The sequence below is a fragment of the Marmota flaviventris genome, chromosome 9, assembly GCF_047511675.1.
Source record: "Marmota flaviventris isolate mMarFla1 chromosome 9, mMarFla1.hap1, whole genome shotgun sequence".
Classification (NCBI taxonomy): domain Eukaryota; kingdom Metazoa; phylum Chordata; class Mammalia; order Rodentia; family Sciuridae; genus Marmota; species Marmota flaviventris.
The window spans coordinates 33,613,175-33,639,871 of record NC_092506.1 but is presented as its reverse complement, the minus strand read 5'-3'; the positions used below and the strand labels follow the sequence as shown (position 1 = coordinate 33,639,871).

The 26,697-nt window shown below is 32.6% G+C and overlaps 1 protein-coding gene across 1 annotated transcript in view; it reads right to left on the bottom strand.

The window, feature by feature from the left end:
• Window positions 1-25,770, bottom strand: part of Dcdc1 (doublecortin domain containing 1) — a 451,021-nt gene extending 425,251 nt beyond the window's left edge. The window contains 4 exon segments of the mRNA XM_027936717.2: window positions 10,666-10,828; window positions 11,327-11,483; window positions 12,700-12,969; window positions 25,607-25,770. Of these exon segments, the coding sequence (XP_027792518.2) occupies window positions 10,666-10,828; window positions 11,327-11,483; window positions 12,700-12,969; window positions 25,607-25,770 (754 nt within the window).
• Window positions 25,771-26,697: the final 927 nt, after the last annotated feature.

The window sequence follows — 26,697 nt, the reverse complement described above, 5'->3', positions numbered from 1 at the left end:
TTTCAACATTAAGTATTTGTTTCCTGTTGCATAGAGAATATCAGATATAGTGCTTGAGACATAGTAATACTCAACAAATATTTGTAGAATATGAGTACTATTTCATTATTATTAGATTAATTTAAAACAATGCTTTCATTAGGTGGATATTAATTTGATTCCTTTTTTCTCTGTGTTTGGGAAAATATTGCATTTTCATATCAATGATTAATTAGCTATTTCATTATTATGTCCCTAATTGAATTTACTATGAAAAGAGAATATGTGTCATAGAGAATAACTCAGAGTAAGAAGAAGAAAAAAAACCTATAGAGCTAGTGCATACTATGGATTAGCTTCAGCACTGTAAAACTTTGAGGTTGAAAGAAACTTTAAAAATTATTGACTTAACCACTCAATTATTTGTTCAACAAATATGTATTGAGCATTTCACACATGCTCCCTGTTAAGGACATTGCACACAGAAAACCTCAAAGAGTTCTTGGTATGCTTGGGAAAAGAGGTACACACATGGATTTGAGGGAACATGAAGTAGGGAAACTACCACAACTTATACTAGTCAAGAAAGGTTTCCCTTAGGAAAGTCATGTGGCAGGATTTGAAGAATATAAGGAATAGGCAAAAATTTCAAAGCATAATCTCGAAGGAGAAAACAATGTAGGTGAAGGCTGAGTCATGCAACAACATGATGAGCTATTGTGAGGCAGAGACAGAACAAGGAGAACAGGATGTAACATGATCTATACCTCATGCAAAACATTGAGAGGTATGATACCTCCCCAAATCAGGCCATTCTATCTTTTGGACAGATGGGGGAAATCTTCCTTACATTAAGGCAAAATTCATTTCCTTGTACAATAGAGCTATTGGGATAAGTGAAGAAAAGAATGCTCCACTAAAAATATGAGCCTGGATCTCCTACATGAGAATAGAATGGTTCCTGGGATCTTCCTAGCTGAAGATCCCAGGAACCATTCTATTTAGAGCATGAGGTGACATATGACTTCATGATAAGAAATGTGGTTGGAAACCTGATTGCCTTTCCAGAGGCAAGAATAAAAAAGAGAATCAGACCCTTCCATGGAGAACCTGAGGATGCTTAACAAAGATAAACTAGGCTCTAGCCCTGAAGAGGAAGAGGATAATCTCAGAGGCTGGCAATGGGTAGAGTGACCAGTAAGCACAAAGTGAGGGGACTGTAGGGCATGTGGGGCAAGGAGCCAAGCTGAGTACTAAAATAAGAACCTTAATCCCATCCAAATCTACTTTGAACTTCTAGGAAAAATGCTAGCCATCACCAATAAGTGCTTTCAACAGTTGTCTTTCAATACTTTCTCATATTCCAAAATCCAAAATTTTTCAGCTATCAGGACTGAGATTATCTGTACCTATGTAAGAATGAAAGAATAGCTCCCTCGAATCTCTACGCGTCCTCCAACCATCTCCTTGTTGGAATTAGAAAAGAGTGAATATGGCCCCACAGGTCCCTTGGCAGTAAGAAGTGGTCTCCCCAAAGGTCATGCTATCTCAAGCTCATCCTTATTTCCTTATTTTCAATAACAGTTAGTAAGAACCCATCTATACACGGTACTATAAGAAATATTAAGGGGCTGGGGATGTGGCTCAAGGGGTAGCGCGATTGCCTGGCATGCGTTCGGCCTGGATTCTCAGCACCACATACAAATAAACATGTTGTGTCCGCCCAAAACTAAAAAATAATATTAAAATTCTCTCTCTCTCTCTCTCTCTCTCTCTCTCTCTCTCTCTCTCTCTAAAAAAAAAGAAAAGAAAGAAATATTAAGAAAAGTGTAAAATGAATCTGAGAGTCCTTTTCCATTCCCACCTACTTCCTCCCCCACCCCACCCTCCAAAAAAAAAAAGAAAAAAGGAAGGAAGAAGGATGGAAGAGGAAAGAATGGTTAAAATAGGGCATTCATGGAAGGATGTAGGAAAGCTCAAAACCTTAGATCCTCAGATTCTATACATCCCTTAGAGAATCATTTATCCACTTCTGTACATTGTCTGGTCTTTATAGCATAACAATTAGCCTCTCTGTAATGTAATTACTTTTGGGCTGGCACACTCTGATTTTTTGCCAAATGGGAACATTAACAATTCTACATGTGAGTTTGGGGTAGGGGATTTTTAATATGTTCCTCTTAAACATCTACTCACTCAGTACAGTCAAGCAGGCTGTTCTAAGGAAATCTTTTCCCTTCTCTTCTACTATCTCCTTGTTGGGACATAAATGGTTCACAATGATCTATTTCATTTGGTCCTTCATACATCCACTGAACAATCTTGTACATCTATCTATCAAGTGCCAGGGCCTGTGCTAGAAAATGATGCTAAGTAAGGCAGCCATGGTTCCCATCCTAAGCAAACTTGGTCTGAGGGAATAACAGACATTTCATTAGGAATTATAAATATGATGATTACAAATATATGACAGTTGTAAAAGGGGACTTAAAAAAGCCATAAGAAGTATTCATCCTAGAGGGAGCTTCTCCAGAATAACAGGAACAAATAAATTGCCTTTTCAAGCATGAATCTCAACAGTAGGACATTGGAGTTCCTCTATGGACAGTTCTTGATTCTCCATCTTAACTGTGCTCTCAGCAAAGTCTCTGCCCTATACACCCAAATTCCAGAGAATTTTCCCACCTTATCATCCATCTCCTCCTCTAAATTTGCTAGCCACACTTCATGGCTTCCTCCAAAGCATCCATAACCAGAATTGTCTCAGCCTTTTTTTCCACAGTCACTTCTCCCTAGAAACTTCTCCCTGGGTAAAGATGAGAGTGGTGGCTGGATTTTTCTGAGGTTTAAAAGGTTAGCATAACCTTAGATGATGCTTCCTGTGAAGAATCCCAGTGTATAATTATTTATACACTTACTCTTTCTCTAGCACTCAAAGAATGCTATGCCCCAACTATGAATTATGTTTTATTTTGAAGAATCCACATTTTCTTTTACTTTCTTGGCTTAATTTTTAGCCAAATCAAGAAAAATATAAAGCATTTTCTAGTCTGTTTCCGTGTTAAAAAGTCTATCTACAATATAATTACATTTCCTCAGTTTAATTCAAAAATGAAAATCCAATGAATGCCATAAAATTAAATAAATCCAGGTGCTTTCCACATTAAAACTTTAAATTTTGCATGTACCAAGCAAAAAGAATCTTGCCTTATTCTACCACCAAAATAAAAGCAGCAAACTTGGAACTTCAAATTCAAGAGCTTATTAAAAATCTTCTTATCTTTAAAAATTCATTCTCTTGTAGTCGGGCAATAAACTTGAAAACACACTAATGCTCTGACTGCCAAGTAGGTATAGATAATGACATTAAATATGAACAAGCACATCATTTCATGAGTGCAAGATGAGTTTATAAAATATAAATGCTCTGACAGTATGAAAACATACTGCTATATTCAATTATATCATCTGCCCAAAATACAATTGCTCCTATGTTTGGTAAATAGATTAAATCCGTCACATTCCTGCATTCAATTGAGTTTGTAGTCACTCCCTTTTCTCTAAATACTTGCGCTCTTTGTTTCTGCATGTTCTTAAGTGTCATCATTTATTGCTATAGGCATGATGGCTATATTTAACTAATAATGACAGTGGTTGTCATTAGATTTTAACTCAGTAACACTAGTCTGACATATCATTTGAAGTATGTCTTCAATTTAAATTTGATTAAAATTACAAACATCCCATCTATTGTGCCAATCAAAATGTTGTCACCCTTTCCCTGAACTTTTCTATGAACTTTGTTTAAATAAGTTATGGCAGCTGAAAGTTAAGGCTATCCCTGGGTTATGAACATAGTTTAAAATACAAATCTTGGAACAGAGCAGTGTGAGTCTATTTAGGACTCTTTTTATAAAAAGGCTTGATCTTTACCTAAATCTCAGATTTCGAGAGTTCAAAGCCTCTAACTCAGATTCCCAAACCAAGCTGTACACACCACTGCTCAGTAGGGATTTTAATTTGATTGAATATATTTCAAAAATCTCAGACCTGGAAAATACCTTTTGTAGTAAAATCAGGTACTTATGAAACTTATATGAAAAGCTTGTGGAGACATGCCTAGAAAAGGATGGAGCAAAATAGTGTGAATACAAAGCAGTTAGACAGACAATATTTTTAACACCTATTATGTGCCAGATTTTTACCCTTATCATTGCTACTCCTCATAGCAATGCTGTGAGGTGTATACAATTATGCTTGATTTATGGATGAGGAAACTCAGGTTTAGAGAGATTAGTGATTTGCCCAGGTTTACACTCTAATTTGCTTTCCTGGCAATGATAAATAGAAACAAGATTTTTGTTGTATTCCTGAACACAGACAATTATTCTCAGAAGGTATTAGTGGACACAGCTTCTAAGTGACAGCCTTGGAATCTTAGTTACACTGTTTATAAAATGCTGGTCTCATTTTTTAAAATTTAGACTAGGGATTTATAGACATTTAATCTTCAAATAATTTATCTTTATTAGAAAAATAAGATAATATTCAATAATCCTTTAAGGTATTATTACATTTGTTTTATAGATAAGGGCAACAAAAGAGCAGACCAGTTTGCCCAAGGTCACACACTGGGGGCTAGAATCTTACAGGATCATCTGACTTCACGTCTAGCATTCTTTCCACTAAACAATAATGCATGTCTCATGCTCTCCTAGCAGATGTCTGAAAGCTTCAAAAATGAACAGCGTGAAAGGCAAACTGCTCTGAAAAAGTAATTACCAAATGTATAAATGAATTCTCAGGTAAAGTAACAAGCAGGGTAGGCAGTCAATTGTCTAAAAGTTTTAAGTTAAAGTTTACTGTAAATGCTCATTTCATTTTACAAGTCCCTCCCTTTGTTTCCATAACATTATTTCTTCTATTCTACAACACTTTTTATTTCCTTTATAACACTTACATTGTCAATACTTATTTTGGTTCTTTTTATGTTTATTTTCTTTATCTTATTCCACCTCACTAGAACCTAATCTCTATGAAACATCTGTCCATATAGACCACTATATCCATAAGACGTGGGAGCAGTGCCTAGAACATTGTAGGAATTCAATAAATATATGTTCACTAGATAAATGAACAAATGTTCTCATTTAACTTGGACTGTTCTTTCTGACTCCTTAGACAGGGAACCACAGTTTTTGAGGGTGTTGTTTGTTTTTATTACATCCCATATACTCTCTCAGTTCTAGTCAGAGAGATGGAATGTGTCCATTCTCATCCATGCAACAAACAACTTGAGGTAATAAGGACAATATTTATATACCTTCTGAATTACTATTCTAGTGATAGTTAACATTTATCAGTGTTCTTCACAGCTGTAGCAGAAAGATATTATACAAAACCATTAAGATCAAGTGTGGTTTGATATCTAGAAACTTTGGATTTCAAAAAAGTTCTTAAGATAACATTGCATGATATATACATATATAAAATAACATTCTTAAGATAACATCACATGATATATATTCATTACATGTATATTATATATAATTATTATATATAATTATATATACATTACATGATATATGTGTATATATCATATATTATGTAATATCGTCAGGGAAGTTCAGGGTAGCAGCCTAAAGTCAAACACATTAATTATTATTCAACAATATACTTGATTAGTTATAGTAAATAAGGTAAAGCTGTTTGGATTTCTACAATCTTGAGTTTGGGAATTACAGATAAGGGACTATGGATTTGTAACACTAACTCAGGGGTTATAAGGAGTACACCTAACAAACTTAAAGCCATAACTGGGTACATGATATACAGAAACCCAACCATTCAAATTATCAGGAATATAGTATGTTTGTAGGCATCTTCATTAAATAAGTATATCCTTTGTGTATATGTATAATTAATTCAATATTTCATGATTATCTTAAGAATTTAGGTGTTTCTCAGTGATTTCATGTTTGACAGTATGAGGGGAAGCTGTAAACCACATGCAAATGCTCTAGGTTTTCCTACTGGTTAACGTCCCTTTTCTCCCCCTTTGGTCTCTCGCAATTGTCTTCAAATCCACTTCTATTTACATAGTACCCTTACTACAGATTTAAAGCCTTTGGAAGAGGGAAACACATGAAATACATGCTTATGACTTTATCTTCATCTATATTAATAGACAGAAGAATCTTTTCCTTCTCTGTGTTGCAAGTTTCCTACTTTTGAGTATACACAGCCAAGTGGGAGATAAAATGAACAACAAAATCACCTAGCATATGTTCTATTGAAACCAAATTATAAAAATAAATTTGGGAAAACTAACCCTAACTCCTTTAGCTGCTTAAATAAATTAGTGTTTGCCCTATAGATAGGCATCATGAAGTTAAGTATTAGCTTTAGCAGGATGAAGCAGCCATTGGTGTAGGAAACACTACTGCATTCTGTGTTAGATCCAGAAGGAGAAATAGCAAGATGTGGTGTGATATGAGTAGTGGGTTGCTTCTTGACACTTGTGCTTTTAACACAACTATTAAAAACAACAACCTTAGTAAACATATAATGAACCAGAATATAACACATGAATCCAGGTTCATTAAACTAATGCATTTTTTGAAAAACAAAATATGACAGAACATTTCATTATTGAAGCAGATATGAGAAAAAGTGTTATGCTGCTATTTAGAATGTGTCCTGTGTGTCATGGAATTGAAATATTTCCAAATCATCAATAATTAAAATGATGAGAATCCATCATTTCACTGACATTTACTTCTACATGAAAAGATGGCCTATTTTAAATATGCTCACACATATTCTTGTCAATCACAAGCTGTCACAGCAAATTATTTCATTTTGTAGATCACATGGCAGCTAGCAGAAAATCTTAAGGTTTAAATTTAGATCTTAGGTGTACTATCAAGAACTCCTTTCATGGATTTTTTTTTCCTGTTACTACATCTTCACAATACAGTATTTAAAAGATGTAGAATCTTATTTATAATACTCAGTTTCACTTCTGGTTAAAAAACCTCAGGACTGAAATGTATCACTGTAAATGATAATTCTGAAAGCCAAATAGTGGAGTAGGATATACAGGAAATAGTGGAAATATAAAACTAAAAAAATTTAAAGACAATAAGAAATCCATGCAGTAAAATTCATTAGGTAATGAATTGGGTCTAAACAAATCCTCCCCCCTATTTTATTTAAGATATTTAATTAATCACTGGGCACAAACCATTCCTTATGCTATATTTGCATTGCCAATATCTCCTAGCAGTTATAAAGGGGCTGAACTTTTATAAAATGTATGGATCTCATCCAAGAACTTTCATTGTACTACCATTAAGCAGAAGCTTCAGGAAATTGTGAATAAATCCCATGAAACTGAAGACTCTTTTTTGAAAATGAAAATTTTTGAAATGTCTTTTATAACAATTCATTAACTACACCTTCCCAATTCCAGAATGACTAATAAATATCAGAATATTTAAATTCCAGAATTATAAAACCACAAAACATTTTCATCTATAATTTTCTATATAAAATTTCCTATTTTCTGATTTTTTCCATATACAATTCATGTTCATGATCAGGTATTCAACTTCAAAATCTAAGAATTACTCTAATATTGCATTGCAACATGGAATGCTTCATGTCAATCTTGACCTTATCCTGACCTCTAAATGAAAGCTTTGTATTTCAAAGTAATATGATGAATAGCTCTCTGGCTTTCTATTAAATGCAGTGCCTCTAGTTGTCTACAGTGATGTCCAAAAGGGACAGTAAAATAGTTTTTTAAAAAATCAGAGATGTTTGGCTTTTTTTTCCCTATCTTAGTAAATCTGTAATTATTTTCTAATAGCAGGAAATTTTCAATATTTACACTGATTTTCTAAATCACAGGGAAACCAATGAGATATTGAAATACAGTTGCCTAAATATATATTGTCTTATTTATTGTCTTATTTGGCCTTCTTGTGGCAGTAATAAGGTAATTTTTTCTGTAAAGGACCCCTTTGATTTACATTGTTGAACAGTGTTCTCAGTTTTAAGGATTTATAATTTATTTACCCCACAGTTTAGGTTCCTCACAGATATACAGTAAGTATTCAACAAAAAATTTTACTGATTTAAATTTTTTAACAAATTGAATTGAAATCAGAGGTAAAAGAAGAATAATTTAAAAAAAAAGAAATCAGCATCATAAGTCCCCACTTTGTTTCTGATCTGGCCTATTACCTGGCACATAGTAGGTTCTAATAAATTGCTGCATGAACAAATATCATTAACTTGAAATATTGGCCAGTTACCTACTCTAATGCTTTTTGGCTGATTTTATACAAAATATTCATGCTCATTTAGAAAGTTATAGCAGCAACATCAAGTCTTATTTTTCCATGCTTTACCTTTAGCATATTAAAATTTCCAACTTCTGATAATTCCTCCTCTTCTTTTAAATGTATCTACTATCTTCAAAGTTATTCAAACATGCTTTATTTTTATGGTATATTTTTGACAACAAGTTCACAAATTGCTGAAAAATCTATAATACATGTTCAAAAGGTTATCTTAAATCTGATTTAGATGATATAAAAAAGCATATGTGAATATGTGGACATCACCCACATCAAGTTAAATATTCACCTACATACATACATATATGTGAAAGGTAATATTTAGCTATATATTTACATTTATTTATATGTTTAATGTTTTGAATGAAATCAAATATCAGTGTTTAGGCTTATTATCTATGAGCTTAACTTAAATGAGGGACTTTTCCCCATTATACTTATCCTAAGTCCTTTTAATGGACATGTGATATGCTAGTCTGTGTCCAAGCTCACCTACAATTTCTTTTCTCAAAAGACAAGACACATCTGCCACCTGCTCTACTCCGTGTCCCAGCAACAACTGTCGAGCAGCATAAAGATTGATTATCAGTCAAAAACCATTGCACAACACCAGATTTTGGTGGGTTAAGCTTGCTGATCCAGCAAGAGATGGTGTGAAATTTTCAGGAGTGTGTGCCAACATTTTGGTGCTAAAAGAACAGCAGTGCATGTCACAGTGAAACACAGCCAAAGATATGCAGACAAAGCAGAGAAGTTTTTGTCCTGGACTTGGCTTTTCAAAGGATAAAAGAGAAACAAAAAGTAGGAGAAAATTAGTTCATACATTTAAAAATCATTGAAAAAGTTTAGTCATATATGTGACATTATTATTTTGGGCATACATGTCCAGGAAATTTTCGTTTTAGCTTAGCTATAAATATTTTTATGCATCTCTCTTCTATAATACCATTATTCATATGAAAGACAAATAATAAAATGATCAAGGTTCTTACTGAAGTAACCATTACATAAACTTCTGACTTTAAAAAAATCATAGAAATGCATTTATTCACTAAGATTCATCATTCATAAGCAAATTATTCAATGAATACAAAATAAAATCAGCTATTTTTTAAAGTTAAAGCAAAAATGTAGGTCTACATGATCACATGGGGGAATTTTTAATGAATATTACAGCAACAAGTTTCTTTACAAAGACCAAATTATCTTGAACTTTCTATCGAATTCAAGAAATTACTTATTTTCTTATGATCAAGTATTATCAAAAAGATAGAAATCTTAACATTATTTTATATAATAACATTAATACAAGAGGGATTCTCATCACCTCATCTGTAATAAACTCCAAAATTACTTTTCTCCTACTTATGCAATTACTGCCTAGACTTGCCTTTGCTTCACCAGCTTTATAGATCTGCAGAAAAAATTACATCTAATACAGTATAAAAATCATAAGGGAGTATAGCAGTTAGAAACACTGAATTTTTATGGCAAAGTTCTTATTCTTTATGTTATTTAAATCTGATTATCATACATAGCACTTGATAACAAACTCTGGGTACAAAATGCTTTGAAGGATATTCTTAGATACTAGATACTGGATACATTTCAATCACAAAGGATACATTTAAAAAAAAGTTTTAATTTTAGAAAATCCTCACATTTCTGAATAATTAAAAACAATGCACTTTTAAAAAAAACCTGACCAGAAAATCTGTTCTGAGATTATACATATAGGTGTGTGTGTCTCTGTGTGTGCACAGGCACATGCAAATGTATTTCAAGATTTTTTTTTTTTTTAAATCAAGCTTCTGCATGTACCTTGGAAAAAAAATTATTAGGAGAATCACATGTATATAAGAATTATATTTTCATTACTGGCCATATTTTCATAGTTATGGATTGCCATCTGAAAAAGAACCAAGAGTATAAGTGAATAAATGATACTTGAAACTTTGAACTAATTTCTGAGAAGATAAGTCTAATGAATTATGTCTGTTGAGTGTCACAGAAACTAAACAGTAAATTCAATAATCTCTGATTTAATTTATTATATTTTCACCATTTAACCTCCTGCAGGCTCCCTAATGTCTATTCAGATCTATATTAAATTAAGCACCAATGCTAATGAAGGGCAATAAACGTGGCTGTCAGTGGATTTTTCTTTCATTAAGCACATTATCCTCTTACTGAGCTGTAAATGCGTAAACATTAGTTTTGTTAAACCATGCAAAAAAGATGGGATGAAAATCATTTTTTAATTGCACCCCTTAAGCAATTTACTATGTATGGGGGATAGGGTTTTTTCCCCCTTTTTTACCTTCAATTTTTTTGAATGGATCTAAAAAGGGCTCTCCCGTTGAAACATAAACATCAGCTTCATGGGGTATATCTTCAGATTCGAGGACTTCCTTGCCGTCTGCCAAGAACACTCGTCGTGCAGCCATGTTCAGATTCAGCTTGTCTGTGCACTCCTCCAGCAACTAGAAGAAAACAAGAGGTAAAACAAAGTGATTTATGAGAAAGAAAGTAACACATTTCCATAAAACAAAAGGTTCTAACAATCAAAACAGAAGCCCAAGTGAGTCACTTGCCAAGTTTAGTAACTCAACCCATATACTGTAGTTATTTTCTAGCAGTTAAATATATGGAAATAAAAGGTAAATTAAAGCACCAAGAATATCTAATTATGATCTAATTTTAATCCTTCAACTTAAGATCTGTCATTTTAATAACTCTACAAAATATAATGTCATTGGATTTGTTTAATAATTAATCTGTTTAATTAATTAGTGTTTATATTGATTTTTTAAAAAGTAAAGGACTGAAATGACTGTGAGACCCACACATGTAAGCAATTTACAGGTTCGGATTGATAAAAACAAAATCGTAATACAATTAAGTGTCATCTTTCATTTTTTAATACCATAAAAAGAGCAAGGGAGAAAATAAAGTGCTAAAAAGTTTGGAACATTAGTTACCAAGGTGACCGTTGGAGCAGTAACTTTGGCAAAGACTGTTCTAGATCCATTTTTGTAAGCTGTTACTTTAATCACTCTTGGTTGAAGTTTGTACCTTTGAGACAATCTTTGCCAATTCTGAGTGGACTGAAATTTTAGAGAGGAGGACTTTAAAACTCTAAAAGAAAACAACAAAAGAACACAAAAAAAATGGTGCATGTTAATTACTAAAATCTTTTAAATAAAACTTACCATAAACTTTTAAAAAAAATATAAGCCCTAAAGATTGTTCCTTGTATGTAAGTGTTCCCCAACAAAGCTTTTTATGGAAAGAGACTGTCACTATTAAATATCCAAAAACATTTAAAATAGGATAGTGTGCCAAACTGGCTTATACAAAACAGTTATCTTAGAATTAATGATTTTTTTATCATTTTACTTATAAAACACTATAATATTCATTTTAACATTGTATATCTGAAAAATTAAATAGCTAGATCTGCCATGTTCTAAGAGCAAAAAATAGTAATGTAGTCTTAATGTCTTAAAATAGTAAATGGCTAAAATTTTCCACAAGTTTTTGTGTGTATGACAGTTCTTTGATTTTTTTATTAAATTCAGATAGATTTTTATAACTAAAACTTTAATGCTATATTATTTGAATTGCCTGCATTTCAAACTGTTTGGGAGCAGTAAAAATTGATATTCCAAGTTTTGTCTTCAGTTAAAACCAGTTTTATCTTTATTATTTTCTTGTCAAAAGTATATGGTGAAGTGGCAAACAAATTTTCAACTCCAGAATTTTCCCATCATGTTAATTTGCAATGCCACAGAAGCAAGTCCACATCTTAAAAACTTTGGGTAAGCTAAAATCACAACATATTCAAACCCAAATATTCAAACACCTAAAAGTAATGGGAGTATCTGTTTCTTTAGTTTTTAACCAATATATTCTGTCTCTTTACTCTGAGGTTAATGGTTTAGGAGAACAATCTTGATGTGAAAACACATATACGAAATGGTTTTATAATAAGTTCATATCAGTTCCATTCTGTTGTCAAAATATTGGTTAAATATCTAAAATAGGCATTTCTACTTTAAAATAAATATCCTGAAAGCAAAGATATTTCCTGGTCCTATTCTGATTTTGCTTCAAATAATCTTTTCAGTTTCAGATAACCCAGGTTGAAGTGTACCTCGTGTTTTCCACAATGTAATTAGCAACATTCTACTCTGGTGCTTTCAAAGGAAAAAAACAAACAAAACCAGAAACAAGCCCCAAGAGATATGATATCTTTTAATGTCTGAAATAGTTAGCTGAATAACTATAAATTCTGCTCAAAAGAAAAAGCTTCAACAGTTGGTTAAAAAGAACAGAGAACAGCTTTGATTACCTCAGTTGACCCATCGGAGCACTGACAGGTCTGTTTCTCTTGGATGCTGATATAAAACAAGAATTGTTTTTACTGTTTGATTTGTAGCTATCTGGGTTTGATATTTCCTCATGGCTGTGATCTGATGCTGTTTGATGTGTACAGCAATCTTGAAATCCTGACCCTTCTGATACTGCCGCTGAATGCAAAAGTCTGTCGGGGCCAAACTGAGGCTGCAAATAATCATCAGTAGTTTTAATAACTGCTTTTGCCTGGGATAACATAAACTCCCTGAAAGAAACAAACCATGGAAAAATACCTATGAGTTGATTTACAATCACTTATTAACAACTGCCACATAATAACTAATTGTGGGCTATGTGCTAAACAAAATACTATAGTCTTAATTAACATTTTGTTTAAGGCTTACAATATCATGGGAAAGTAGGTAGTATTTTTATCTTCATTTTACACTCTTAAGAAATTGAGGTTAAGAAAGGTTAATGAACTTGCCCAAAGTCAAATAATCAACAAGTTGGGAATTTAAATTCACATTTATAACCACTAAGCTTCATTGCTTTACTTAATTAAATTAAAGAAGAAAGATTGTATAATGCTTGAAACACCTAAGTAAAAATTTTAAATTCTTAGATTCACTTTATTAAGTACTAGTACTCTATGTATTCTAAAAGAAAAAACTTAAAGTGATATGGGCCCTAACCTCAAGAAACTTGCAAACTACTACCTATCTATCTAAAAAAATTTATATATATATATAATTATTAAGCTCATAAAACTATCAGTATTTAAATGCAAAAACAAATTTCTGAAGGTCAGTTTAGCATGACTGGGAATAAATTGACAAAGGCTTCATGCAGACCTGAGATTAGAGTGACTGACTCTTCCCAGTTTGTTCAGGACTGTCCTGGCATTGAAAATCCTGAGAACTCCCTCAGTCTCAGACAGACTGGGATAGCTGGTCATACCACCTGGTATTTAAACAGAAACAGGGCATTTAGGTGAACTACAATATGTGAACAGAGGGCCATATGACCTGGGATGAAATGTACATAGCAAAGTTAGGCAGATGGAATGTGTATGCAGTTTACTGGTATAATAAAATGAAACAAACTTCAAAATACTTGAGAATATTAAGCTGTGAAATTATTGAGCATAAGGATGGTCAGCTTCCATGTACTACTATAATTAGGGCTATGTTTACACAAAGCAAATCTGCCTCTTTCCTATTTGTTAGGTCCTCCATAATTCAAAACATAATAAAACCATCCCTCACAAATACAAACATACAAGCATACACACATACTATTATAAATTAACATGCTTAGTGTCAAAAACTCAGAAAGGACAGCCCCTTTTCCAAATCTTTCACATCCACAAAGATTATTATAATCACAACTACTTCTTCTGGTCTGCCTTATGTTCACAACTGTTTCAATATTCAATTATTTCCTTGTGTCACATGGAATAGTGTGTGTGTGTGTGTGTGTGTGTGTGTGTGTGTGTGTGTGAAAGAGAGGGGTGGGGAGGGAAAGCAGAAACACAGTGGATTAACTGGAACTAAAATTCTGGGATCCATGCAGAAGTATTTTTGTTGTGGTCATCACATGTTTGTATATTAGTCTGCACTGGACTGAGGATAATACTGGGGAGAGGAGTGATCTTCCCTTCACTCTGAGGATCCATCCAGGTTCAAGACTGTGGCAAACAATGTCTTGAAAAGATCAGTGGCTTCTGGCAAAGGTGAGACCTCCCTTTACACCACCTTAGCTACTTCAATTTTGAGAGCAGTATTGAGTGGTAGTATGTGATAGCAGTCATGTCACACTGTTAGTGTTTGTGCAGCAACAGCCGCAGCATTGCAAATGGTCACCAAGCTCTTCAATCTGGAACAGGAGCAGTAAATAGTCCAAGAAAAGATTCAGAGATCTCATCAACAGTTTCCAGTTAACCAAACAATTACTTGGAGAGCAAATTCTCATGTGAAAAAAAACAACTCCCTACTTAAAAGCAGAAGGAAGAATCTTTTCTTTGAAATTTTTGGTTTTTAATGTATTTTTCATAAATACATTAATTAATTTAAAATTTTAATATCCATTATTTCATTACCACAAAGTAAAAAGTTGTTTTCTCATATTCCAAAGTTTTAAGTATATTTTCTCTTCTGAATTCCTTTTTATTTAACAATGTTTCATGACCACTACTCATGTTACTATGTGGTCCACATAGATTTTACTGGAATGCAATATTTTATATAACTTATATTTTGCCTTTCTTTATCTAATTATGTAGGCTTTAACTATGTTTTTGGCTACCTGGCATGTTACCCTGTCTTCTGGTAAGAGCATTTGCATCCTTTTGGGAAATTCTTTTTTTCCCCTTTCCTTTTGGAAATGTTTCCATTAACATTCTTTCCCATTTCCACATGATTCTTATAGGGTTAGTGCAATAAATTACATAAGATTTACCTGGTAAAATGATAAAAAAAATAAATTGAAATATATGGTTCAATAATCTATTTTATGACTTTCTTTTTTCTAATAATTTATTTCTAAAAGGGGGAGAAAGTACATTTTCCATGCTAAAACATCATATTGGCCCAATATTTATATAGTCTTCAACCTTGATTTGTTTTAACAATATTGATGATAAGCTTGCAGTAGTTTTTATTTTATTTGGGGGGTTTGTTTGTTGTTGTTGTTGTTGTTTTGTTTTGGTATCAGGTTTTGAACCCAGGGGTTCTTAAACACTTAACCACATCCCTAAACCTTTTTTGTATTTTTTAAATTTTGTTTAGAGATAGGGTCTCACTAAGTTGCTTTAGGGCCTTTCTAAGTTTTGCTGAGGCTGGCTTTGAACTAGCAATTTTCCTGCCTCAGCTTTCCAAGCCACAGGGATTACAGGCATGTGCCACTATGCCTGGCTGTGCTTAAACACTCTCAAATTCTTTTTTTTAAAATCACAATTGAATCTATAGTTATATATGTAATTCATTTTATTACTAATCATTTATTTCTAATCATAGAAGCATATAAGAATGCAGTATTGCAATTGTAAGTCTAGGTTCTAGACCATTTGTCAGTGTTGGTCCAAAGGGATGTGGGTCAAAAGGTAAGATTGTTCTCCCTAAAATCAATCTTAAAGGTGAGGAATTAAAATCAACTGCCAGCATGATAACTTCATCATCATAATATAGAACTTTATTCTCCCTTCAAAATTTCCCCCATTTATTTCTGATAGTCCTCAAAGTAGTACATTACAAATTTCTAATAGTTTTTCCTAAGTACCTACAAAAATTGGTTAGTGAGAGTCACAGATATTTCCACTCTCCTCACTTCCTCATTGCTGCCATCACCTATCACAATAACAAAGAGTGCATGATAAAGTGTTGCCTCAGAGAGTCCCCAAACATTCCAGTGCTGGGGATGCCAAAACAACACAGAAGTGATGAAAAGGGACAACTCTCCAATCCTGTCCCAAAGAGTCTTCCTTGAATGGTTCCATCAGTTTTGGACCCTAAACTGTCCAGGTGCAGGGACTGTAACTAGGTTCACAAGATCAAACAAAGAATAAATGTTATATCATAACCTCCATATTGATAATAAAAGTAACAATCCTAATAGTGCTTACATAGCACGTATTTGTCAGTCACTTTTCTAAATACTTTACATATTTATCATCACAACATCCCATATTATTATTCTCTTTTTACAGATAAACAAACTAAGGGCTTAAATGATTTGCCAAAGGTCATATGGAAGGGAGATATCAGAGACAGAATTCAAATCCAGGTAGTCTGGCTCCAGAATCTCTACTTAACTATCACCCCATAGTATTAGTTATTAGCGTAAACTTCCTTATTTTTCATTTGTTAGAAAATGGAAGGAAGCTGCTATCCAAATGAGTGCACATGAACAGATACTATTAGGAGGGGAATGGAGATTTGGAATATGGGAGGGCAATGGTCAGGGAATGGTAGTTGAAGGAGGTTTTGTAATCAGCTTTTTGGTCACTGCTATGACCAAAAGACCTGATACGAACAATTTTAAAGAAGGAGATGTTTGTTTGGTTCATGGTTTCAGAGGTCTAAGTCTCAGTCCATAAATGGTTAACTCTACAGTTCTGGGCCCAAGATGAGGCAGAACATCATGGAGGAAGAATGTGGTGGAGGAAAGTGGCTAAGAACGTGGCCATGAGGAAGCAAAGAGAGTTCCACTTACCAGGGACAAAATATAAATTCCAAAGGCACACCACCAGTGATCTACTTTCTCCAGCTTCATCCTACCTACCTATAGATACTGCCCAGTTAGTCAATATTAGTGGATTAATTAATTCACTCATCAATTCATAACTCTCATAACCCAATCATTTTTACCTCTGAATATTCTTGCATTGTCTCAGACATGAGCTTTTGGGAGACATCACATATCCAAACCATGACAGAAGGTAAATCTACATTAGCAGCAGAAAACCAGTAATGCTTTTTAGCTAATAAAGGTCTCATATCTAGATTGTATTTAAGTCATCATAGCCTGTAGTCTCCCTGTTTTTTTTTTCCTTTCCCTTGTTTTTTCCCCACCTTTTATTGTTTGAGGTATCCTTTTCTCCTCTGAAATCTTAGAAAGCTATAGGTATATGTTTGGAGGTGGACAGAAGTTCTCTTTAACACCTCCAAACATATATAGTGAGAGACATATAGATATATAGATGTCTTCACATAATTCTCCTCACAAAGATAGTTTTTGTCCTTCAGTTTGAAAATTTATCCCATTTACATTTAATATAATGTTCATAGAACTATTCTCTTCACCAAGACAGTCTGTCTTTTTATTGGAAAATATAGTCAATTTGCATAATGTATTTAATATTTAAGTTCATACCCACATCTTACTATAATAGTTAATTTTATCAACTTGACTAGGCCATGGAATGCCTGAATATCTCCTGAAATATTATTTATGGTATGTCAGGGCATTTCCAGGAGAGATTAACACTTGAATTCATGGACCAAGTAAGGTAGATGGCCCTCCCCAATTCAGGTGGATATCATCCAATCTCTTGAGGGCTCAAAAAGCATAGGAACTGAGAATCCGTTCAGCTAGCATGTTGCCTTCTCCTGTCATTAACACTCCTGGTTCTCCGGCCTTCAGACTCAGACTGAAAGTTATCATCAGTCCCTGTGGCTCTGAGGCCTTCAAATGACACCACTGGCTTCTTTTTTTTGGCAGGGGGAGGTACCAGGGATTGAACTCAGGGGCACTCAATCACTGAGCCATATCCCCAACCCTATTTTGTATTTTATTTAGAGACAGGGTCTCACTAAGTTACTTAGTGCCTTTGCTTTTGCTGAGGCTGGCTTTGAATTCACAATCTTCCTGCCTCAGCCTCCCGAGTTGCTGGGATTACAAGTGTGCACCACTATGCAGGGCTGAAATAAACCTCCTTTTAAAAAATATCTATTTACATACCCACCCTGATATTTTCCCATCTATATTAGTTTTGTATTGCCATGTAACAAATGACTTAAAATCAGACCTATTACTATCACACTATTTCTGTGGGTCAGGCAGGAGTCATAGTAAAGTTCAGCTGGATCCTTTTAAGACCTGACAAAGTTGAAATCAAGAAATTAGCAGGGGCTGCAACCTCATCTGATGCTTGGGGTCCTCTTCCAGGCTCATTCAGGTTGTTGCCGAAATTCAGTTTCTATCTGCTGCAGAATTCATTGTGACTATCTTTTTTTTTTTTTTTTTTTTAAGGCCAGAAGTAGCTAATCTCTCTGATTCCTCTGATCTCTTTTATTTAAATATCTGACTAGGTCAGGCCCACTCAAGATAATCTCCCTTTTGATGAACTTAAAGGCAACTGATTATGTACCTTAAATATATATGCAAAAATCTTTTCCATTTTTCCATATTAATGTATCAAGGAATTGATATCTCCTTATATTTATAGGTCCCACATACACTCAAGAAGAGGGAATTATATGGGGCATGTAAACTAGTTGATAGAAATCTTGGGAATCATGTTAAAACTCAGCCTTCCACCTCAGCTACACAGTGATTCAGTTTTATTATCAACTTTTAATATCAAATTGAGATCCAGATATTTTATTTTCTGGAAAATTCTAATAAAATTTCTTAAGATTAAATTTTGTCATTAGTTATTGAGAATATTAAAAATAATGTTCCCTAATAATAATCATAAATTCTGCATCAGTGGGATTTATTTAATATAATTATGGGGGATACATTGAGAACCTTTAAAGATATCATTAAACTCATTTAATGTATTTACTGTTACTTTTGCTATATACTAGTGATTAAACCTATGTAACTCAGATATTTCTGAAATAAACATAGCTCCAGTTCCTCCAAATCCCAGTACATTAATAAATCTACTTGTAAGTGGAAAAAAGAAAAGGGGAGACAAAAAAGAATGTGCCCATGTTCTAACTGTAAATCCAAAGAGAAACTTTCAATGCTTCCAAAATGGCAATATTATTAGAAGAAATACTTCTAAAAGTGAATATTTTAAGAGGAAGGGCATTCACTTGGACACAAGTGTTTTTATATATTTTTTTTTCAAAAACAAAACATCAGGTACATTACTCCTGAATTATAATTTATGGTTAGTTTGGAGAAAATATTTTAGCAATCTGAATCACTCTTCAGGAATTACAAAAAAGAGCACATATAGTTATGTGCATCTATATGTGTATAAAATGTGTAAATATTCAATAATTTTATATGTGCTCAGAGGAAGGTGAAATAGAACATGTCTAAATTTAATCTTAAAGCAATATTGATAAAACATTTAATTAAAAATTATAGTACTTTAAGAAAATTAATCTTTTAGACAATTTCCATATAGGATACAATGAATGTAATGAATTACAAAGCTGATACACGGATTAAGAGATTAACTAATCTTTTCTCCTTTCAAACAAGGCTGTATCTCATCTACATTTGGCTTTTACTATATTCAAAAAGATTATCAGAGACAGATAGTACACATTGTGGAATTTATAACCCCTTTAATATTCCAAGCTAGTATAATGATGCCTACTTTCTTAGGTTTTCATTAAATCTGATTTCATATTTTTGCTTCACAAAGTAACAAATAAGACATGAACTCTAAAAATAAAAGAAAATATGCTTAGGAAGGAGTATAGAAAAATCAGATAAAAAGACTATGATAAGAATTGAGATGACTACTCTTGACAAGGGCAATTCTTTTCATTTTCTCTATTTTAGTAGCATTAGTGAACATAGTGTCTTCTTATAGCAATTGAAGGAAAACTCCTAATAAAGTCATATCATTGGTCGCACTTTCAAGGATTTCTACTAATAAGAACTGCTTATAGCTTTCCTATAATATCCTTCAGCTATAACTGCAATACACTGACTCCTATAGTCCTTATCAATATGTCTTTTTACACATGGTAGTCACTCAGCTAATCTATACTATAATTATACTTCTTTTAAGAAGAGTTTAACAAATATTAATCTAAATTCAGAACTCACAATTTCTAGACCATCTTCCATAAAAACAATAATTGTTTAGTGGAAGATAGAAATCTTTAACAAATATTAACACATACAAATTCACAATTATTAATCATAACTAAATATGAAGAAAAAGTACTGATTACAGGGAGAAATTCAGGGGTTAGGAACATAGAGAAGGCCTCACCAAAGCTGTTCAAGCTGAGCAGATATGAGAAGAATTAACTCCACCAGATTCTGGTTCTTATTCCATAGCATTACATTCAGTCCTATTAATACACTTATGTACCATTTTGCATAGTTCTGTGATAATTTATTTGTTATGTGATTTCATATCGAACTCTGCAAGGGTAAGATCCTTGTTTTACATCTCTTATGCTCCCAAAGAAACTCAACCAGTGATTAATATGCAGAAATTATATTTTGACAATAATGATATTGTACAGAAATGTGTCACAAAAATGCTATTGGACAAAGAGAGAAGGATACAAAGAAAGGGGGGAGAGAAAGAGAGAGAGAGAATTTTTTAATATTTATTTTTTAGTTTTCGGTGGACACAACATCTTTATTTTATTTTTATATGGTGCTGAGTACTGAACCCAGTGCCCTGCACATGCCAGGCGAGCGCGTTACCGCTTGAACCACATCCCCAGCCCAAGCATAATTTAAGAATTAAAATACAACAAAATTAAAGTCAAAATTTATGTCAGGCAATGCTGGTTAATTATCTAACAGTCATTCTCCCCATTTTTCTTTAGATGCAAAGCCTCAGTTATGTTCTTTAGATGCAAAGCTACTGATATGCCCACGGAAGGTATCCACTGATCAGCCCCAGAGGGCAATGGCGTAAAGCCAAGGATGGTAATTCCATATCCCTTGCCCTGGTAGGTTAAAAAATATGTTTATTATCTAATTCTAGCTAATGAGACAAGAAGAGACGTCTTCTGCAGAATGTTTTGTTTCTTTGCCCTAATTTAAAAAAAAAGAGAGAGAGAAGTGACCTAATATACATCTTTTCACAGACATTTGTTGAGTGAACCTATTATGAAGCATTTTGCAAAAAGCATCTAGCCAATATCTGAGGATGGAGGAGAGCAAGATATAAAGAGTCAGTGCTTTTGCTAATACTGCCAAATCACTGGATTTAATTCTAGACTTTATCTCTAAAGTTCTTAGGTGGGATAATGAATCTTCCTCATTTGGAAACTCTTTTTAGTTTTGTATTACTTTGCACTGATCATGGCCTAACATATAATCAGCTTTCTCACTACCTTTATAGAGAAAATTACACTCAATATAATGGATAGTCAATGTCAAATAATTAATAATCTAAATTATATTTGCTTTATTTTTTGTTTTATTAAGTCTTTACTAATGTTTAATTAATTATGATGGGATAAAAATGTAAACCAATCTATTAGTATCTAAAAGCTCAACTTTTACTTAAACATTTCACCAGAAATTTCAGTGTATGCATAGCATAACATGGAGTTTTTATTCTCCCCCTTTTTGAAACACAAAGCATTCTTCATAAATTGAGATTTCTGTGACATAAATCTGCATGTGGCTAATAATACTATTCATAAATAAGAAGTATGGCTACTTTGACAGACCATGGCTCAGTAACAAACACGCAGGTCTAAGTTATCACATAGTTTGGATGTGAATTCAACAGCAGGATAATGACAGTTGCCAAGGATTTGTACTTGCTGTCACTTCATACTAGTGTTGCCTGTCAAAATGTCTCTTTTTCTTATACAGAAGCCATAGAATTTTTATGGATAGCAATTACTTACAATATACAATGAAGTACATCAAATCTAACAACCACTCTTTAGCCTTTCATTATTTGGTAGACTCTTTGTTAAATGTAGTCAACCATTTTCATCTAAAATTATTTATTTATACTGTATATTTGACAAGCATATATTTCTTGCTTCATATTCTAATAGCATTTGAACCTTCCTAAAGAGTTATGTGGCTTTTTTAATATTATCATTTGTAAAACTTATCTTTATCCTATTACATTTTAATGGTAATTAAACTTTCTAATTGGAATATGTACAAATAAGAAAATAGAAACACAAAGGAAAATGGCCAGAAGTATTTTCAATAATGTCACAAATTTGAAATAATGAAATGCAACCAATAAAAGAAATAATCTCACGTTTGATGAATGCAATCTTTTTCAATATCTCTGGAGTACACAAAGCACAAAGACTTCATTAAACTTCATACTGCCCTTTCCTCAACTTGCTTAAACAAATAACTTCCAAAGATATAAATAACTTTCTACAATTTCTCTGATAAAATGTGATTTAAACACCATAGAGAGTAAATAAGTGATAATGAAATTGAGCAATTCTCCACAAATTTTATTTCTAGCATCAAAGAAAATATAATTTTAGTTTAGCCTAGAAATGTTGGTAAAGGTTTTCCAATTGCAGAGCCATCTCAGGTTATTTAAACACATAATATGTCAAATTTTTACTTGCAACTCAATGTCTGGATAACAACCAATGTATTACATTCAAAATACAACCCATATCCCCCCACCACAACACGCACACACACTCCAGATAGAAGGCAGCCAAAAATGCTTGTTAAATTAAACTGGCTTGCTTTTGCAGAAAAAGAAAATACTAAACAAGAAAAACAATTCCAAAGATTCTTAAAGACCCATGTGAGTATATGATCAGGGGAATAAACCATTCTGCCTAAAGGAATAAAAGAATATTTTTGCATGTGCAAAAGTAAAAAACTAAAAATAAGCTACATCTTAAATCTAAAACTGGGAGAGGATATATTTTTATCTTAAATATAAAACTATTATATTATAATGTCTATAATAGATATTATATATAACATTTTCCAGCAGAAACTTAAATTTTCCAAAAGGAATAATGATCTAGTCTCATTATTATTTAAGGGAAACAACATGCTACTGTTTAATTTTATAGAGACTTTTTTAAGTCTTGATGGAAAAAATCAGAAAAAAATATATGAATTAAAGAAAGTGTATGATTTGGAAACAGTGAAGATACAGCATTGCTTCATTCACTCTTGTCTCCCCTCACTCCCTTCTGCCACCATTCCATGATGAGAATCAACAGTTCACCTTTGAAATGATGAAATCAATAAATTTATACTGTCCCTAGAAAAGGCCATGTTTCCAAATGTTTATATTTGATAAAAAGTCAAATACTTAATCCAATTGAAATACCCAAGATGAGTAAAATGACATGAAATGGGACCTAATAGAGGAGGTGTCATTAATATCCCTGAAATCAAGCTCATCTGTAAAAACTCAGCCCTGATAATCTGCAACAAAAAGTTGCTGGTAGTCACTTTATAACTGATTTAAGTCCTCATTTAATGTACTAAAAGGAATTTCCTCCTCAGGGAAATGTAAGAGTTGGTAATATACTAAGCTGCCAGTAGAATAAGATATACTATAACATTCCATTATAAAAATCATGAAATTACATTTCTTATATGATTGTCAGCTAAAAATCACTAAAAGTATTTTATATGTGGTATAGAAAGATATGTTATTATAATATTTTCTTAACTCTAAAATCAAATTGTCATTTGGAAATCTTCTACTACAGCATTTAAAGATATATTGTATGAATATTTTGGAACCTGTTATGAATAAATACTTGATTTTGCCATACACGTCTCAAAGATTTATTCCCTATTCTGGACCACCTCAGAATACATATTTTCCTATTGTTCGTCTTTCTTGGAAGTGGCTACACTTTAGTAGTCATCTGACCTCTAAAGACTTGGTAAGTCTTAAAATGAGAGGATCAGACCACATTTACACTTTTGGTGTTAGTTTTCTTTGGCAGTGGGATTCTGGCACAATAGTTTTCACTCTATTACAATCAAATGTAGATGGAATGACAGCAGAAGAAAAACACTGAAAGAACATGAGAAAGGTAAAAAAAAAAAAAAAGGGGTTTTCACAAAAAAATATAATCAAAGGTAAATTAATAGTATCAGATAATAACATGAAAATACTGGTCACTGTATGACTCCTATAAGTAAATTTAATACAAATGCTCATTTTTAATAAGCAGAATGTGTTAATTAGTGAAGAAAAGCAGAGCTTCTATGATACCAGTAAAGGAAAAACACATTAACTATTTGAATAATTATTTCTCATAAAGAACATAAAGATGGTAGACAAAATGTGGCAAGGAAAACAAAAATGTTTTAACCTCAATCAAGAGAAAAATGCCTTTACTCAGAGAAAATTACCTTTCTCTGATAATCATATCAGTACCAATAGAGCTTTCATTGCCATTAGCCTTTATGAACTTGACTTCTTTCAAGATGAAGATTATCATTTTCTTTCCCAAGAAGGTAAAAGATCTTGGAGTATTATCTTCAACATTCTGTTCTAGGTGTATCATAATCAAAGTTGATGGTAACAGGAAATAGTTACAGAAAAGAAATTAGAATTCAAACAAATAAATAAAATAATCATGTTTAAATAACGAACTATTAAAAACAGAAGCAGGAAAATATCACATGAAAAGACTGATATATAATAAAAAGGACAAGGACACAAATTCTGAGTTAGACTGAGAATAAAAAAATAAAAGAAAGAAAAGGAGAAAGAAATAGAATAAATGAAAGTACATTTAGCTCTCACAGAAAAAAAATAATAAAGTTATTAAAAATGAACAAACAAGAGATGGGATGAAAAGTAAATGATAATCATTTTAAGTTGAAAGTTGGAAAAATAAATTACAAAAGCAATAAAAAATCTGAGCAAAGAAACACTATATTAGGATTGAAATTTATATAAAGAAATATTTAAAATCTTATTTAGAGAAAAATTTTTCATTGTTTTATTGGAAGGAATATTTTCATGAGTAATTTAGTATCTACAATACAATATATAAGACAGTGCAGTTAGAGCCAATTGGGTTCAAATCATACCTTTTCCACTTATTAGTGTGAGTATAGTTAACTCTCTATGTCTTTATCTTTTCATTGATAAAACAGAGATGTTTAGAATACTACCTGCCTATTTTCCTCTTAGGATTGTTTTGAGAACAAAATTGAAAAAATGCAGGTGAAGAGCTAAGCAGTGGGGATTGATACATAACAAATATTAGCTGCCATTATTGATATAATTATTATTATATGTTCAAATCAGATTCCACAAATAATTCATGTTTATTGATCATTTATCTTTTTTCTTCCCATCAAGTAGAAGAAATTGGGGACTGTAACCTAGACAACAATCTCCATAGCTCATCCCATCTCCAAGTTACCATTTATATCACTTTAACCAAATACCAAATAAATATTTACATAGATAACTTTTTATAAGCATACTTAACTTCTTTAAAATTCAGTTTAAGTTGATAAAATCATATTCTTACCCTGGTATGTCATTCAAAATATATGTGTAAATTGGCTCCACAGTATTCCCATGCAAGGTGTCTATAGGATTGCTTTGTTGTGATTCCTCCATCACTTTAGTCAAGGGAGATAAAGGAGAGTGAGACAGTGCTTCTCAGTGATCATCTGCTTCTATTCTTGCCATCTGCAGCTAAGAATTATGAAGAATGATAGTTTAAAATGTAAAATCCTCTTGGATTTCAAATTGAGGGTAAACATTAGTATCAATCTACTTGTCATCATGGTCTAGACTGTATACCAATCATTAAGTGTAAAATTACACTAGAAATTAACAGTGATAAGAACTTAAAGAAAAATATGAATATAAGTGTATTAATGGTATAATCCCATTTAAGAAATAAAAATTGCTGGGCTGGGTACATAGCTCAGTTAGTAGAGTGCTTGCCACACATGCATAAGACCTTGGGTTTAATCCCTAACACCACAAAAAATATGCTAATTTCTTGTAAAGTCTTTTAGCGTTGGCTGGTTTTAAAAATACTGCTTATATAAGCAATTTTATATGAGAAATATGTTACTAAAAAACCCAACACAATAAAATTTATTTATTTTGCCCTTCCTCCTGATTCTGATATGATTCTCAATTTATGCAGCTGGCTTCCATGCCAAGAAATAAGTATCTACAAAGATGGCCAAAGTGCCCCATTGCCCAGACACAAAGATTGGTAAATCAAAGTCCTGATGAGGAAAAAAAATGATTGTCAACTTCGAGAACAATATAAACCTCCACCACTGAGAATGAAACCAAAACAGATGAGAGCAAAAGTGGAAGAAGGACAGAGAAAGCCAGAGAGAGTCCTGATGACAACATTTGAGTCCCCAAAAACCACAAAGCAACCCATATCTCCTGAGTTTCCTACAGTTTCTTACTTCTTTCTTTTTGCTTGAATTAAATTGAGTTGGAAATTTTATATTTGTAGCCTAGAAATCTCTTACATAATATACACAAACTCTAGTATCTTAAGACCAAAACAATATGCTCTTAAGAAATAATAACCCAGAATATTATCTATCAGTCCCTTTCCAGGACTGCTTGGTTAAATTCCCTGCC